The following is a 13,793-nucleotide window of genomic DNA, read 5'->3' on the forward strand; positions in this document are numbered from 1 at the left end:
AACCACACAGTGTGGTTTTACACAGCTAAACGGGAAAAGGAAGAAAGGCCTGTAGAGTCTCCTACCGGCGAACTAAATGACAGTCAATATAGTTCATATAGGGAGTCCACTTAATGGTGAATAGTCCTGCTGGAGATGAGCCTTGCCACAAAGTTTGCAAAAGCTTTGTAGTATAGTTTATTACTGATGAGGAGACTCGGGTTACAAGGCCAAGTGTCGTTGTTTTTTAGGATGGTGAATGTGAGTTTTAGCCTTTCCTCCTCCGTGCCCTCATAGTGGTAGAGGAAATGCTCAGGGGACTCATCCTCCAGTGGGCAGCTGCTACATTTTCCGTCAACCTTCTCTAAAAATTTAGCAAGGTAGTAGTTGAATTTCCCGTGCGCGTTCATGAATTGTGTAATGTAGAAGTTAGGGTTGAAGTGAGTTGGATTCGGCCTGTCCACCCTGCAAATGAACTTGTGCGTCCACCTACCTGTGTAAGAAGTGTCCCACTCACTTTACTACCTGCTTTTAACATAAAGCTTCGGGGCACTAGAAACCCATGACACAGGGATAGAGGAGAAGTAGACGTGAGAAAGCCATATATACATATATATTATACATTATTGTGACATAGACACAATGCCGAACTGCAAATTTTAATAATCATTTAATTTAAAAAATTACGTGAGTTTCGGTCAAGCTCGAAAGTTATTTATTACGTACTTAATAGGGACTTGGACACCTACATATCTGATTTTGAATTCTATGTATCTAACTTCGTTTTAACATTAACGAATGACAGTGGGAATTTATAGGTCTGCAAACAGTGAATTGCAGCCAAATAATAAATGATACAAAAGTTACATTCATAAAAAATGCTCACAAACTGAAACGTGAACCTCGATGCAGTTTACAACTTATGTCCGAAGATGATACCTTATGTCATTTCTCTGAATACAGATTGCCATTCTTTTACGCATTTGTTGTTAACGTTACACATATAACATTTATTAATATCGTTTGTAGTTTTTTTCTGTTGTTTCTCTTGCTTTTTTTTTAGAGTTATCGGGTTCACTTTTACCAATTTTTCATTGCTCTTCATGTTGTCTTCAATCATTTTTATATATTATTGAACAAAAATGAAGTCTTGGTCGTAGGTCTTTTGTCTTTGCTTGGTGTAGTCTGTCTGCATTGTTATTCTTGTCAGTATTCTTGAGTTTAAGTTTTAAGCCAAAAAATTTAGTTTATCTTATGTGTAGCTGGACTACTTATTGGTGTATGCCACAACACAAGTTTTCTTTTAGACCTATGGCCTTGCAGCCTAAAAACGCCAACATTGATCGTACAAGAAGCAGTAATCTTACATATGCACTCAGAGAGATGCTTTCTTTCTCTTCCTTCTATTTCCACACCCCCTTCTTCCATTCCCCTCTTCCCTCCTCTTCTTCTGCCAACTAAACAATTTCTCTACGGCCATTGTGTTTCGTTCAAATAAAATAAAAAATGGGTTCTGTACGAAGCCATTACTTCGTTTCGCTTTTTCCTCCAACGATTTCATTGACGATTCCATCGAAAATTATTTGTGTAAGTGTGGAGCTCCTAAAGTGAATCGAGAATATGTGCACAAAAAAATTTAATTTTATTTAATTTTTATTTATACAAGAAAGTATGAAAGAAAAAAATATAATAATTAAATATTGTAAAAAACCGACCAAAAAGAAAAAAAAAACACAGGAGAAGGAAAATAGAAAATTTCATGTCCATAAGTAAATGTCTTTCAATCAGAAATTTATTTATTACCCTTTGATTAATCGAAAACGTCTAAGTAAATTCAAAATATAATTAAAAGTAGTACCTCGGTATGATGACGATATCACAATAAATAATTTCTCACTACTAGTATTTTCCTGATGTACACATTTTTATTTCTCCGAGTGGATAAGGTCACCAAACATTGTGATTCGTCGTGGGTTCCGCCTCACTAACGAACGTTTAACACATAGTGGATATATTAAAGGAGGATCCGTCCCATCCAGATGGTCCCCTCTTAAGTACTCCTACATACCCCTTAATGACCCGAAAACAACACTTTCGTCATCTGATAAGGAATATTTTCAAGTGTTGCTTTGACGTATCACATTAAATAAAACAATTTCAATGTTAATGTGTTAGACGAACCACGAAGTATTAATATTACGAAAATATTATAAGTTATTACTTGTCCTAATTTCTGTGAATAGTAAATACTTTCAAGTTCAAACCCTATACGAACGTACTTCCCGAATAACTTAGAATTCTCTAATATTAATTAGGATAATATCTTCACAAATATTTACTGCCGCTTTACCAAGACAACAGCATTTAAAAAAGCGCAATACTAACGTTTCACGTATGTATATACAAAGCCCGATCGCCAAGGCGATAAATGCCTCTTCCTAATGCTCTGGAGTTTCCGGGATTAAATTCAAACAGGCAACTCACATAAATTTTTCAAGATAGGCCCATTCCTATATTTCACTGGAACAGACCACCAAATCTAAGTCACTGGTTTATATGGAGTTCTGTTTCTCATAATCTGGTGATTAGCATTGTTGATTTGGCCGAACCAGCGATGATTATGTTTAAAAAAGGCCCCATTCCTTCCCACAGGACGGATATATTTATAACTGAAGTAAAAAGTGAGAAAGTTGTAGTACGTAATATACATAAAATTTAATTATAAGCAGCAGCTACGTAATGAGAACAGTTGTTTACCAAAATTCAATTATACTTCAGAATGAATAATTTACGGTAAATAAGACTTACAAACCACAATGAAATTTTTATTTAAACTAAATGAAACTAAATACCAGTTGCAAGAATTTACAGCATAGTAAATACATTTAACAGCGTAGCATCAAATATATTATATTAAATGCATGCACACCAACATTCTTCAAAAAATAGAATTTGGATTCTATAAGTAAATATCGATTGTGATCGGTAAACCGTAGTTTAGTAAATAAAACCTTCCAGGTTGACATTCTATCAGAAGCCAGATTCTAACAGTATAGGCACGTGAAGAATATTCGAACTACACGTAGACATGACGTACACAACAGACGTTCGTTATGCGAAAACCCTCGCCTTTGTTCAGTGGAATTATTCCCTCGGTCACTCGTTGGCTAAATACAAAATGATTGCATGAGCCAACTATCCTATTTCCTTCAGGAAATGGAGTCTAGATGCTTCTATTGCTTCTTTAGGCCAACTTTCGCCATAACAGATATGTTGGGAGGGATCTTGGTTCGTCCTTGTAAATGCCGTTCGGTAAGCAAATGTAAGCGAAGAGTTTTGTTTGTTTATTCGCTATTCATTCGATTATTATTTTTCGTCCATTTTTGTATTGTAATTGATAGTAACCTCTGTCGATTCCCTAATTACGATGTTAATCTCTTTCGATGCGTTCTGAAAAACAGAGTAGGTAAGGGTAACAATGCCCTCTTTGTTCACACCATTTATTTTATTGAATCTTTTGGCGCAACTGTAGGGTATTTTGTACTGAAAACGAGAAAATTCGACAAAATACCTATCACGATACCAAATAATAGAGAGGAAATATTACGACGCATTCAAAATTATATGCTTGCTTTTTTTGCCCTGTGCTTTCTGGTACCTACGACAGGGAATACAATGTTTTCAGGTATAGAAGGTATAGAAGCTGCTTCTACAACACTCAGGGGTGTTGCATGCGCCGTTATTTTAAATATTAGCTACGTGTACGAGTTAGATCTGTTTATGTCTGTGTTAATGATGGGATTTATAATTTTGGTTTCTGCGAAAAAAGCATTGGGTTGTCTTTCCGAACGACTATATTTGGCAAATGTTAATAGTAACGAATACAAAATCGATTATATCGTATCTGAACATGCCGAAATTTGTCGAGTTTTTGATAAAATTAATGATACTTGGAAAGATATGTTTGCTTTAGGTTCTAGTATTGGTATGGTCATGCTTGGAGTCTTGATTTATAATAATGTTTACAAAACTTCGGATCCGAAATTTCAATGGATATGCGATATCTGTTCGATTCTCTTTACACTTATCGTACTTTATGGTTCGTTTGTAATATCACAAATGATTAATTCGGTGAGTTAAACTTATTTATTTAATAAATTAAATTATTAATTTATTGATTAGAATTCAAAGTTTAAATATTTTCAGATCTACGATAACTTTCAAGAAATCCGAAAATTCAATATAAATTCTTCTCGGATAACGTATAAAATTAAGGTTTGATGCTCATTGTATTTGCTCTTTTATTTCAATTTACAGCAAAATATTTAAAGATAATTATCCGCTTTAGCTGATATGTTTCATGAAATTCTTTCGTGAAAATGCCATCGGATTCAATTGCGGAGATATGTTAATTATAACTAAAAAAATCCCCGTTCAGGTAATTCATTTTTATAATTTAGCCAATAATATTCAGCCTAATTCATTTGAAAATACAGCCGATATTGTAAATAATAATATCTAAATTTCATTATTATGTATACATGGATGTAATTACATATAAAAACAAACCAGGTATTTTTTAATATCCAAACGATATCACAGAACTTTATTTGTCTCTAATATCGCTACTTAGAAAAATATGGATACATATAGAGATTGCTATTATTTGGAGATAAATTGTATCCAGGATATTAAATTTTTATTTTTACTGATTATTCAAATTTCTTGTTATAACAGTCCCGATGTTTGTTAACATCTTAACAAAATCATTTGCTTGCAGTTGAGTGAAATGTGCTGGACCTAAGAACAGAGAATCATCGTAGTTTGCGCTTGTTTGATTGTATTAACCTATGTCGATATACCGACAAATCTCACCTAGTAATTCAAGAAGCCTGGTCTCATCAGAACCAATATTACACAAGCGGTGATATTGTCTCTTGGAACAATGTATAGGATGTACTGTGCAATGTTCCGACAGGCTCACCATACCACCCGGATTGGTTCAACCTGTAGAGTTTCCGTTATGGAACAGAAAAATAAGCCAGGTGCTCGCTGTGCCACAACCGACACAGTGTGTTATTAAGGTCCTCCATTACAAACTCGTGCAACCAGCGTAGCCTGTTTAGATATTGCATTAGTTGAAGTAGGAGAAGGACTATCGTTCCCGCAAAGAAATGTGTCATGATCTTTCGAAGGCATGAGGACAAAAAGATTAAAATGGTACTTTCGTGTATGTTAATCCGCTCAAGCATGCGAAAATCACATCAATAATTCTTTCTAAGGTCAGCATAATTCCCACCACTTGCAAACAAATGATTTTATTACCATTTTCACAAAAATGGATTTAATCAATCATCCTGTATTTTACATGAAACGGTGACAACCATCGATTTCTACTGGAAATTACGTAGTATTTTACTAATCAAGTAGCCATATAAGATTCCGGTATTAACGTTTTCTTTTATTTATTGTGGAAACTGAGAAAATCATTTTAATCGTACCCATTATGTATTCGGCCGGGTGGTCAGAGACTGAACCAGACATTTTCCGTAAATAGTCCCTATGCCAAAATTTCATTTCATACTTGACCCGATCTACCAGCTTTTTTATATCCATAAGTTTATGTCATAATACAGGTCTTTGTCTTGTTATTTCTACTTTCAGACGGTCCGTGTATTGTATAATACGTTGAATAGCTTAAAGGGAATTCACGACATCATGAATGGTACAAATGTCAACTGCAATGAGACAATTCCCGTTTATACGAAACTCAATATTGGCTTGCAATCGTAAGAATTGTAGGATTGGTAAAATAAGGAAATCAGCCAAGGGAGAACGTTTTATAAGAAACTGAGTTCTATTCTGACGTTCGACGCATACAAAAACCCCCAAAAAAATGTACATTCGTGTGAAAAAAGTCGAAATTTATGTTTATGTATTTTAAAAATAATCGATCTTTGCATTGCTTATTTTTACTTTTCCTTGTTTTTACACGGGAAAATATTGTAATTTTGTCAAGTTTGGCCATCTGGACGTTTTGCAATTCATAATGTTTTCTGACCACCTGAACTATAAAGTGTAAAGTAAAAAGAAAATAGCCCAAAACAAGTTGTATAACTTTCCCATCTTCACCAGGAAACTTTGCTATATGCTGTTTTGTCCGAGTCCATTCGTCAAAAATTGTTACTTCAGACTTCGCCCCTCCCTCGTAAAAAAAAATTTCTAGGACAGAAATATAGCTTATTTTTACGCCGATTTTCCTTTGGAAATTGTACGCAATAAATGTTCTGTGTTTGTTTATGTGCAACGAACACTAAGTTAAAAGCACTGTAATCTAAAAGTAGAAAAATGTTCGAGAATAAAATATGATTTCATAAGACTAAAGAAACCGTCTTACATGGTTTTAACATTATTAGTTTCACGGATGTAGCAAGAATATTATATGTGGTTCGGATGCATAGCTGATGGCGTGTGCAAACTTACTTATTAGTGCAGATAGGTAATTTACTGTAACATGTGGTGTCACACGCAAGTCACGTACAAACATGCCAATGGTAAATTTTAATAAATGAAGTGTGCACGAACAAATCATATTAACTATTCAAATAATTATATAAATATTTGTTATTTACATATATAAATTTACGATTAAATTTTATCATTTATTACCTCGTGGTCTTCGTGTAGTTAAGTACCGAATAAATCTGATATTTTCTCTGCCTACATGCAATATCCAAATTAGCGTGGTTGCAAAATTTGCATTTGCGAGTTTTCAATTAAACACGTCTTCTTCGCATATCCAGTTAGGCGAGCATTCGTAAGTCTTTGTAAAACGCAATTCAGTTCTTGCAATTCACATCCACGATCGGCAAAACGAAGAAAAGATAAAGCGGAACGGCCGAACAGGGACTCGAAACCTAGACCGTTTGATTAAAAGCTTGACCCGCTACAGACTGAGCTATCGCGGGTCCGGCGCTCTAACTGTACTCCCCGCCTGACAACGCGACCAAGCATCACGGTCGACAAGAATATCTCATTAAATAGTTTTAATCTTCTAATTACTGACGTCATGGCATTGCCACTTACTTTTACAGACGACCACTTATCCCGTCTGGCATTATCCCCTGAATCGAAGTGCAAACGGAGTCCTTTGCCCAATCGGTTCGCGTTGTACCTCATGCGGTTGCGACAACGCCCGAGAAAAAGCGACTGCTGTACTCGAAATTGCTTTGGCACATTTCGATCAGGTCGATAGCTGCTCGACACCGATGCTGATTTTGAATTCTATTTTGAATTTCTTAACGTCGAATCCAACCCTAAAGTCTCGACCGCGCTCTCCGACAATGGTTTACAGAATGAAAATTTGTACATTATTTATTTTAATGTAGTTATAGCTCTGAGAATGCTTTTGTGAAAATTCTACAGCTCAGAGTTCTTTCTCATTATTTAAAAGGAATAAAAAGTTTCTTACGCTCTAACATGGCGGAAAGTCATCTAAAGACGGTAGCCATGTTATGCATAGAAGCGGAAACTGTAGAAAAATCCAATGAGTTATGAAAAGTTATTCAGTCAGTTTGATTAAAACATTGTATTATGCAGTCTTATAGATAAATTGTAAAATTAGGAAATAAATTTATAAATATGATAATGTATATTAATTAATAATGCATACAAAACATGCCTCAATATGCGCATAGTCATTTATTTCACACGAAATTATACAATTATGCAAATAAAATTCGTACAGTACATGCCTGAAAGGTAATGGAGTGAACCGTATACCTGTTAGTTGTACATGTAAAATTTTAAAAAATTAAATTAAATTTATGGAAGTTTGTACTGTATTAAGCGTGAAAGTGTTTGTAATTTAAATCTCTAACACTGTAACATTTCTTTCAATTAAAGTATGAAAAATATATTATATTAGCCGATGAGCTCGACATTTACCGTGCAAAAATAACAACAACAAAAATAAGATTATTACATTATTACATTACCCTTCTACTATATTATTAGTATTTGATTTATAATTACAAAGGTTATCTTACGTAATAGTTTATCACATCAAGTGACCAATCTAACAAATTTTAAAAATTCTTTACATTGTGTACAGTAGAAGAATATAGAATTTCTAAAATGCTGGTCAATTAGAGTGATAAACCCTTACGTAATATAACCTTTGTAGTTAATTAAATCAAACACTATAATGTAACAAACATTAAAAAACAGAAACCGTATGAAGAGTTGGTCATTTCAGCCTACCATTGTTACGTGTATCGCAGATACTGGGACCTTACGAAATAGCATAATTTCATTGGTCAAGTAGACACCAATTGAAAGTACGATATCTTAAATTTTTTACAATACCATAATGTTTTCTAATGTTAATGTTAAGAAACTGTACCGTTTACAGCCGAATGTCAAATGATCATCTGCCGGCCAATCGAATTTCACGAAAAACAAACCAAATATTTAAATTTGGCAAACTCTAAAACCACATAAAGCATATTTTATGCTTGCAGGTAACTACGCGTTATGTAATTGTTCCATTGGAATGCCACTATACCCTGGTCCGACAGAAAGAAAGAATGTTGTGGAAGGAGGTCGAATTAATTCGACCAAAAATATTCGTTAGCTTCCTCCCGGGAGAAAGGACGGTTGACGACTACTAATTAATACAGGTTTCCTATTAATGTTTGTCGAATAGATTGTGATGACTCCGTACGAGGTCGCATTTGCTATATTAAACGTACAAAAGACATCATATAAAACTTCCTTAAATATAAAAAAAATCTTGTAAACATGCCGGAATATTGCATTTATGTGATAATATATTGTTTATATTTTAGCCACAGATTATTAAAAAACATGTGGAAAGTACGTTTATAGAAACATTATTGGGTTGAAATTTGAGAAAATTGTAGATCTATAAATTCTGACTGTTAACATTCAATCTGTTTTTCCATTCGTGTAATCCGTTTTCGACACCAGCGAATTAACTTTGAGTACATTATATATTTTATAACAGGGGTGTTAAGTGACTTTGAAAATGATGTGTACTAAGACGCTGTAAAGAAAGTTGAGGTGCTAACTTCAACTCACAATCACTTTGATAGTTAGCTAAATCAAAAACATGATGCAGATCCACAGCATTCGTTGGCAGATTATATTTATGAACAGTGTCAGCTGATAGAATAATATTTACATTATTTAACAGGGCAGCACGGAAATTTTTCAAAATATGTGGTGGATCTGCTATGAAGTAGACAGATCTAGATGAATCATAAGGATGAACAATCTTATTAATAGTCTCTGCATATTTGCCCACATTGATCCCAAAGACCTTCTACATTGGTCTATTTGCACTAGCCATGTCGCATGTAATGCATATAATTTTCAGACCTATGTCTTCTGCTTCTTATAATTTTCAGACCTATGTCTTCTGCTTCTTATAATTTTCAGACCTATTAATTTTATGTTTGTACTCTGTGTGTTGACTCTAGACTTTAATTTTCTTATCTCTTCATAGAGATCCTTCTTACTTTTCTGCACTCTTTTAACTCTATGTAACGCATTATGCAATTGAGATTTCAAATCATTAATCTGTTTTGATTTTGGTGACAGAGGCTGGCTAACAAGATTACTGGAGTCCCGAAATACTGGACCAGAAGTCTCATCTTTATTTTCATTCGTGCTTTTACATTCTTCACCATTTTCTTCAAAAAGAAACAAAACATGCAATTAAAAAAATAGAATATTTAATAAGAATATTTTAAATTTATATTATAAATATACCTGTACTGGGCTGCATAGATGTCATAGGGGATAAATTTGTAGCATAACTGTGGTCTAATGTTGGATCTATGTGCTCACAATTGTTACTATACCCTGTTTTTGGTCCAGAGCATCTTCACTCATGTGCAGGTCTGTGAGAAAAAAGTGTAGGCACGGTATCACGCTTCAACAATCTTCTTCCATCCTTTCTGTAATTCTCATACTGATCTTTCTCAAAATGAGCCTACGAGGGTACCTTTGGTTCTCGCCGGCATATTTCCACGCCAAACACAAACTGGTTTGAGAGGTTTGAAAACTCTCGCCCTGCGTTAAAATACGCCGGCGTTTTAATTTCATTTTTCTTGAGAACTATACTTTCTAGACGTAAGCAAATTACGCCATCGTTTTTTTCTGTCTTTATTCTACACAGTTATTTTTTATTCGTCTTCAATTTTTAAATAAATTCGTCATTTTGGATTTTTTAATTAAACATACCGCTTAGATAGAATGGGTCATGTTTAGATTACAATGTAAATTTAAATTGCAGTTTAATTGTTGTAATGTACTTGGAAAAATATTTGTAAGACTAGACAATGTATTTTGTCAGATTTTATAATTTAAAAAAATTACAATCTAATTAAATTTATTTGCCCTAATTAATGTAAATTATTTTCATTATTTTGTTAGTTTTTGTACTAATTTATGCTCTTATATATTTGTTATTCATCGCTTTTTGTAATTTTTTACATTTTTATTCAATTTTGTTAATTAATTTACCAAATATAATAGCAAGAAATATTGTAAACAAAGACACGTGTTTTTTCGGTCATGTGACAGGTCATGTGACCCCGAAACCCCTCCGGCAGGTGAGGGGACGCCATTCTATTTCCTTTCACCTTTGTGTGACGTAGAAGCTATCTAAGAAATAAAAATAATTTAAAATATTAACTGTTTTACACTATTTAAAAGCATTATTTCAGTAAATAAATTCATTTCTCATTGTTTAGTTAATTTACCATTAATTAAATTTAAATACAGTATATTAAAATAATGAAATTGTTATTATTATTATTATAATTATTCATCAAAGTTAACGCAATAAAAAAATATAGATAATACTTTCTAATTATTATTGTATACTATTTAATAAGTTAAATGTTTTATTTTTGTAATATATTAAACTTTTACTGACTTCACTTGAAAGTGTTATATTTCTTCCGCATTTACAAACAAACCCGATGGCGATCGGTGAAACTTGAGAGAAATTACAGCGAGTTGAAATTTGATATGTTTATTTTTTGCGTTTTACGTATCAAATTACATTAAATTCGACACAAATAAAGCATTTGTGTCAATAAGAAAATATTTTACACTGTTTAAAAGTAGAAAAAATAAAGAAAACAAAGATGTAATAATAATTTTTGAAAGGAAGCCAAAAATTTTACAATTTAAAGATAAAAAATGGATTCTGTCAGACGCCACGCGATAAAGGGGGGTGGAATAATCACGTGACTATAGCACTGATAAGGAACCTGAAGTAAAAATTGAGGAAATAAGTAAACTAATAAATAACATTTATACAGAAATTAAATTTACTATTGAAAAAGAAACATTAATCGATAATAGCATAAGGTATCTCGACGTTGTGATCACTAGAAAAGAAAACACGTTAATGTTTGAAAACCTTACTCAATTGAAAAAACACTGAATTACTACTCTAATATACCTTTGTATATTAAAAAGAATATTTTTTATATGGAATACAAAAACATACATAATAGAACGAGTGAACAAATAAATAAAAATAAATATATAAATGATTTACGCAGAAAATTTAGCCTAAATGGATACCCCATTAGATGAATCAATGAATGGCAACAACAAATAGATAATAGTATGAAATTACTTGTTGAAAAAGAAAAAACAAAACCAAAAGTAAAATATCTAAACTTTCCATATATAAAAAATATGTACGAAAAAATTGATAAAGAGATCCAAAAAATAACATAAAGCTTGCCACAAACTATAAAAATTTAATATCCAGATTAACTGCTAAACAAAGTACACAGAAACAAAAGGTAAACAAAGAAGAAATGAGAAATATTGTATATAAAATACCCTGTACTTGTAAAAATAATAGTTTTTATATAAGTGAAACCAAACGTAAACTAAAAACACGTCTTAAAGAGCATATCTAAAATATAACCGCTTAAATTCAGTTTTTCACGATCACTGTGTAATCAACAACTGTAATATTGATCAATCGAATATACAGATTTTGCACAACGAAAAGAAAACATATGATCGAAAACTTAAAGAAAGTGTCGAAATAATAAAAAATAAATATCAAAATTGTATAAATAAGAACCTAAGTGTTAAAATTAACAAAAATTGGATGCGGATACCGTGATTGGCTGAATATTAGAAAAATTGAATGTTAATAAAAATCAGTTAATATACTTTAAAGATAGTTGTTATGTACACAAATCCAGGTGTATTTAATAATATATTATTGTTAACTCTTTTCGATAATTTATTCCGGAATTTCAAATGTAATATTGCAAATTATATATGCCGATATATATGCAAATTAGTTAATCGGATAGCCGTGTCGAGATGGCAGTTTAAAGAATGTGTCTGAAAGAATTGTAACACTAGATGTAATTTTATACTGTGTTTTACGTTATTTTATTTAATTTTATAACTTGTTACTTTCAAACGCTGTTATTAAGCGTAACCTTTGTAAAACCAATCCTTGTTTCATCCACCCTGCAAAAAATATTTTATCTATATGCTAATGCTTGGGATTTTGAGGTATGTTCCTTTTGTTTGTGTATGATGCGTGTTAATTCTCGTATTAAGAGCAACAAATTGTGCATACGTTGATGTATCTTAAATGATGTTTTAGGTGTGTATGTAAAGATGTTCACTAATTTTTTAAAATTAAAGGAAACCAACCGTGCTATTAAGACTGTCGTACGAGAACTGTATTTATAGATACCGTAATAATTGTCATGCACGTTTTTGTCTCCTGCCAATCCGTTAAATGTTGTTCGCAGGTGTCTGTTTTAAACTGAGGTATGTTTTACTAGTTGCAAAATAATTTTTATGTTCGGTTTATAGTTAAAATTGTAGTTTCTTATGTTGCTTTATACCTTTTTTTCATGTTTAGTTAGCTGAAGAGGAGCGAAAGCCTGAAACGCATATGCAAACTAGCGTACTAACTAAAGATGGAAAACTCGCCCAGTGTTGATTAAGCGTCACTTCATTGTGCCAGTATACCAAATACAAATAACAACACTGTTTCGATAGTCCCAAAAATATTATAGTTTTAAAGGCGATCACAAAATTTACACTACAATATTTTAACTGGTGAATAAATAATTTGGGAAGGCCATTAGTTAAAAATTTCATTACAAGATGGCATACATATAGCCTGTCAGAAAGAAGGTCAGAACACACTCCCGTGATTCTATGCGGCAGCGACCATTTTGGGACTTATCGATAGAGCTCACCACACGTGGTTCTTGCGTTCAATGCAGGAACCATGTGCGAGCCTAATCAAATCCATCACGAGCATGATTAAAATGGCCCTCTTAGTGCCCACAGCTGAAGTACTAAACACAACAAAAAAATTAAGTAATTGTATTTGTCTTAAATTAAAATAATTTTTATTTTACATACATTAAAAATAAAGGGGATACTATAGATTACCATCTATGGAATTTCGGGTCTTTGGGTATATATCTGAACTCGGGAGACCGAGACGAGTTCAATGATACCCTACTTTTAAACCGGAGACGAAAAATAATATAAAGTTATCATACTTTTTTCAGCGATCGCGCGATGATAGGCAGTCGCGTCGCTCTCTCCGCTAAGTCGGCCTCGCTATCGCGATCGGGAGTCGCGTCGCTTGCCGTTAAAATTGCCTTTAGTAGACGTTTTCCCCCTTTTTTTACTTTGTTCAAGAACTACCGTGAATCAATAACTAGTGACGTTTAGCACATGGCGGCCTGCCGGCGGCTCCCCTCCAGGAGGTC

The 13,793-nt window shown here is 33.0% G+C and overlaps 2 protein-coding genes across 2 annotated transcripts in view; both read left to right on the forward strand.

Annotated features, from left to right (window-relative positions):
* The first annotated feature begins 3,369 nt into the window (after nt 1-3,369).
* LOC136987879 (uncharacterized) overlaps nt 3,370-13,793 on the forward strand; it is a 66,064-nt gene continuing 55,640 nt past the window's right edge. Inside the window, exon 1 of the mRNA XM_067285643.1 lies at nt 3,370-3,664. Within this exon, the coding sequence (XP_067141744.1) occupies nt 3,604-3,664 (61 nt within the window). The 5' untranslated portion in view covers nt 3,370-3,603. The remainder of the gene's footprint in view (nt 3,665-13,793) is intronic.
* Nucleotides 3,754-5,776, forward strand: LOC136987880 (uncharacterized). The gene is made up of 4 exons (XM_067285644.1): nt 3,754-4,110; nt 4,186-4,254; nt 4,328-4,417; nt 5,644-5,776. The coding sequence occupies exons 1-4, from the start codon at nt 3,760-3,762 to the stop codon at nt 5,770-5,772; spliced, it is 639 nt and encodes a 212-aa protein (XP_067141745.1). The 5' UTR covers nt 3,754-3,759; the 3' UTR covers nt 5,773-5,776.

The sequence above is a fragment of the Centruroides vittatus genome, unplaced genomic scaffold (genome assembly GCF_030686945.1).
Source record: "Centruroides vittatus isolate TY-2023 unplaced genomic scaffold, ASM3068694v2 scaffold_2802, whole genome shotgun sequence".
Classification (NCBI taxonomy): domain Eukaryota; kingdom Metazoa; phylum Arthropoda; class Arachnida; order Scorpiones; family Buthidae; genus Centruroides; species Centruroides vittatus.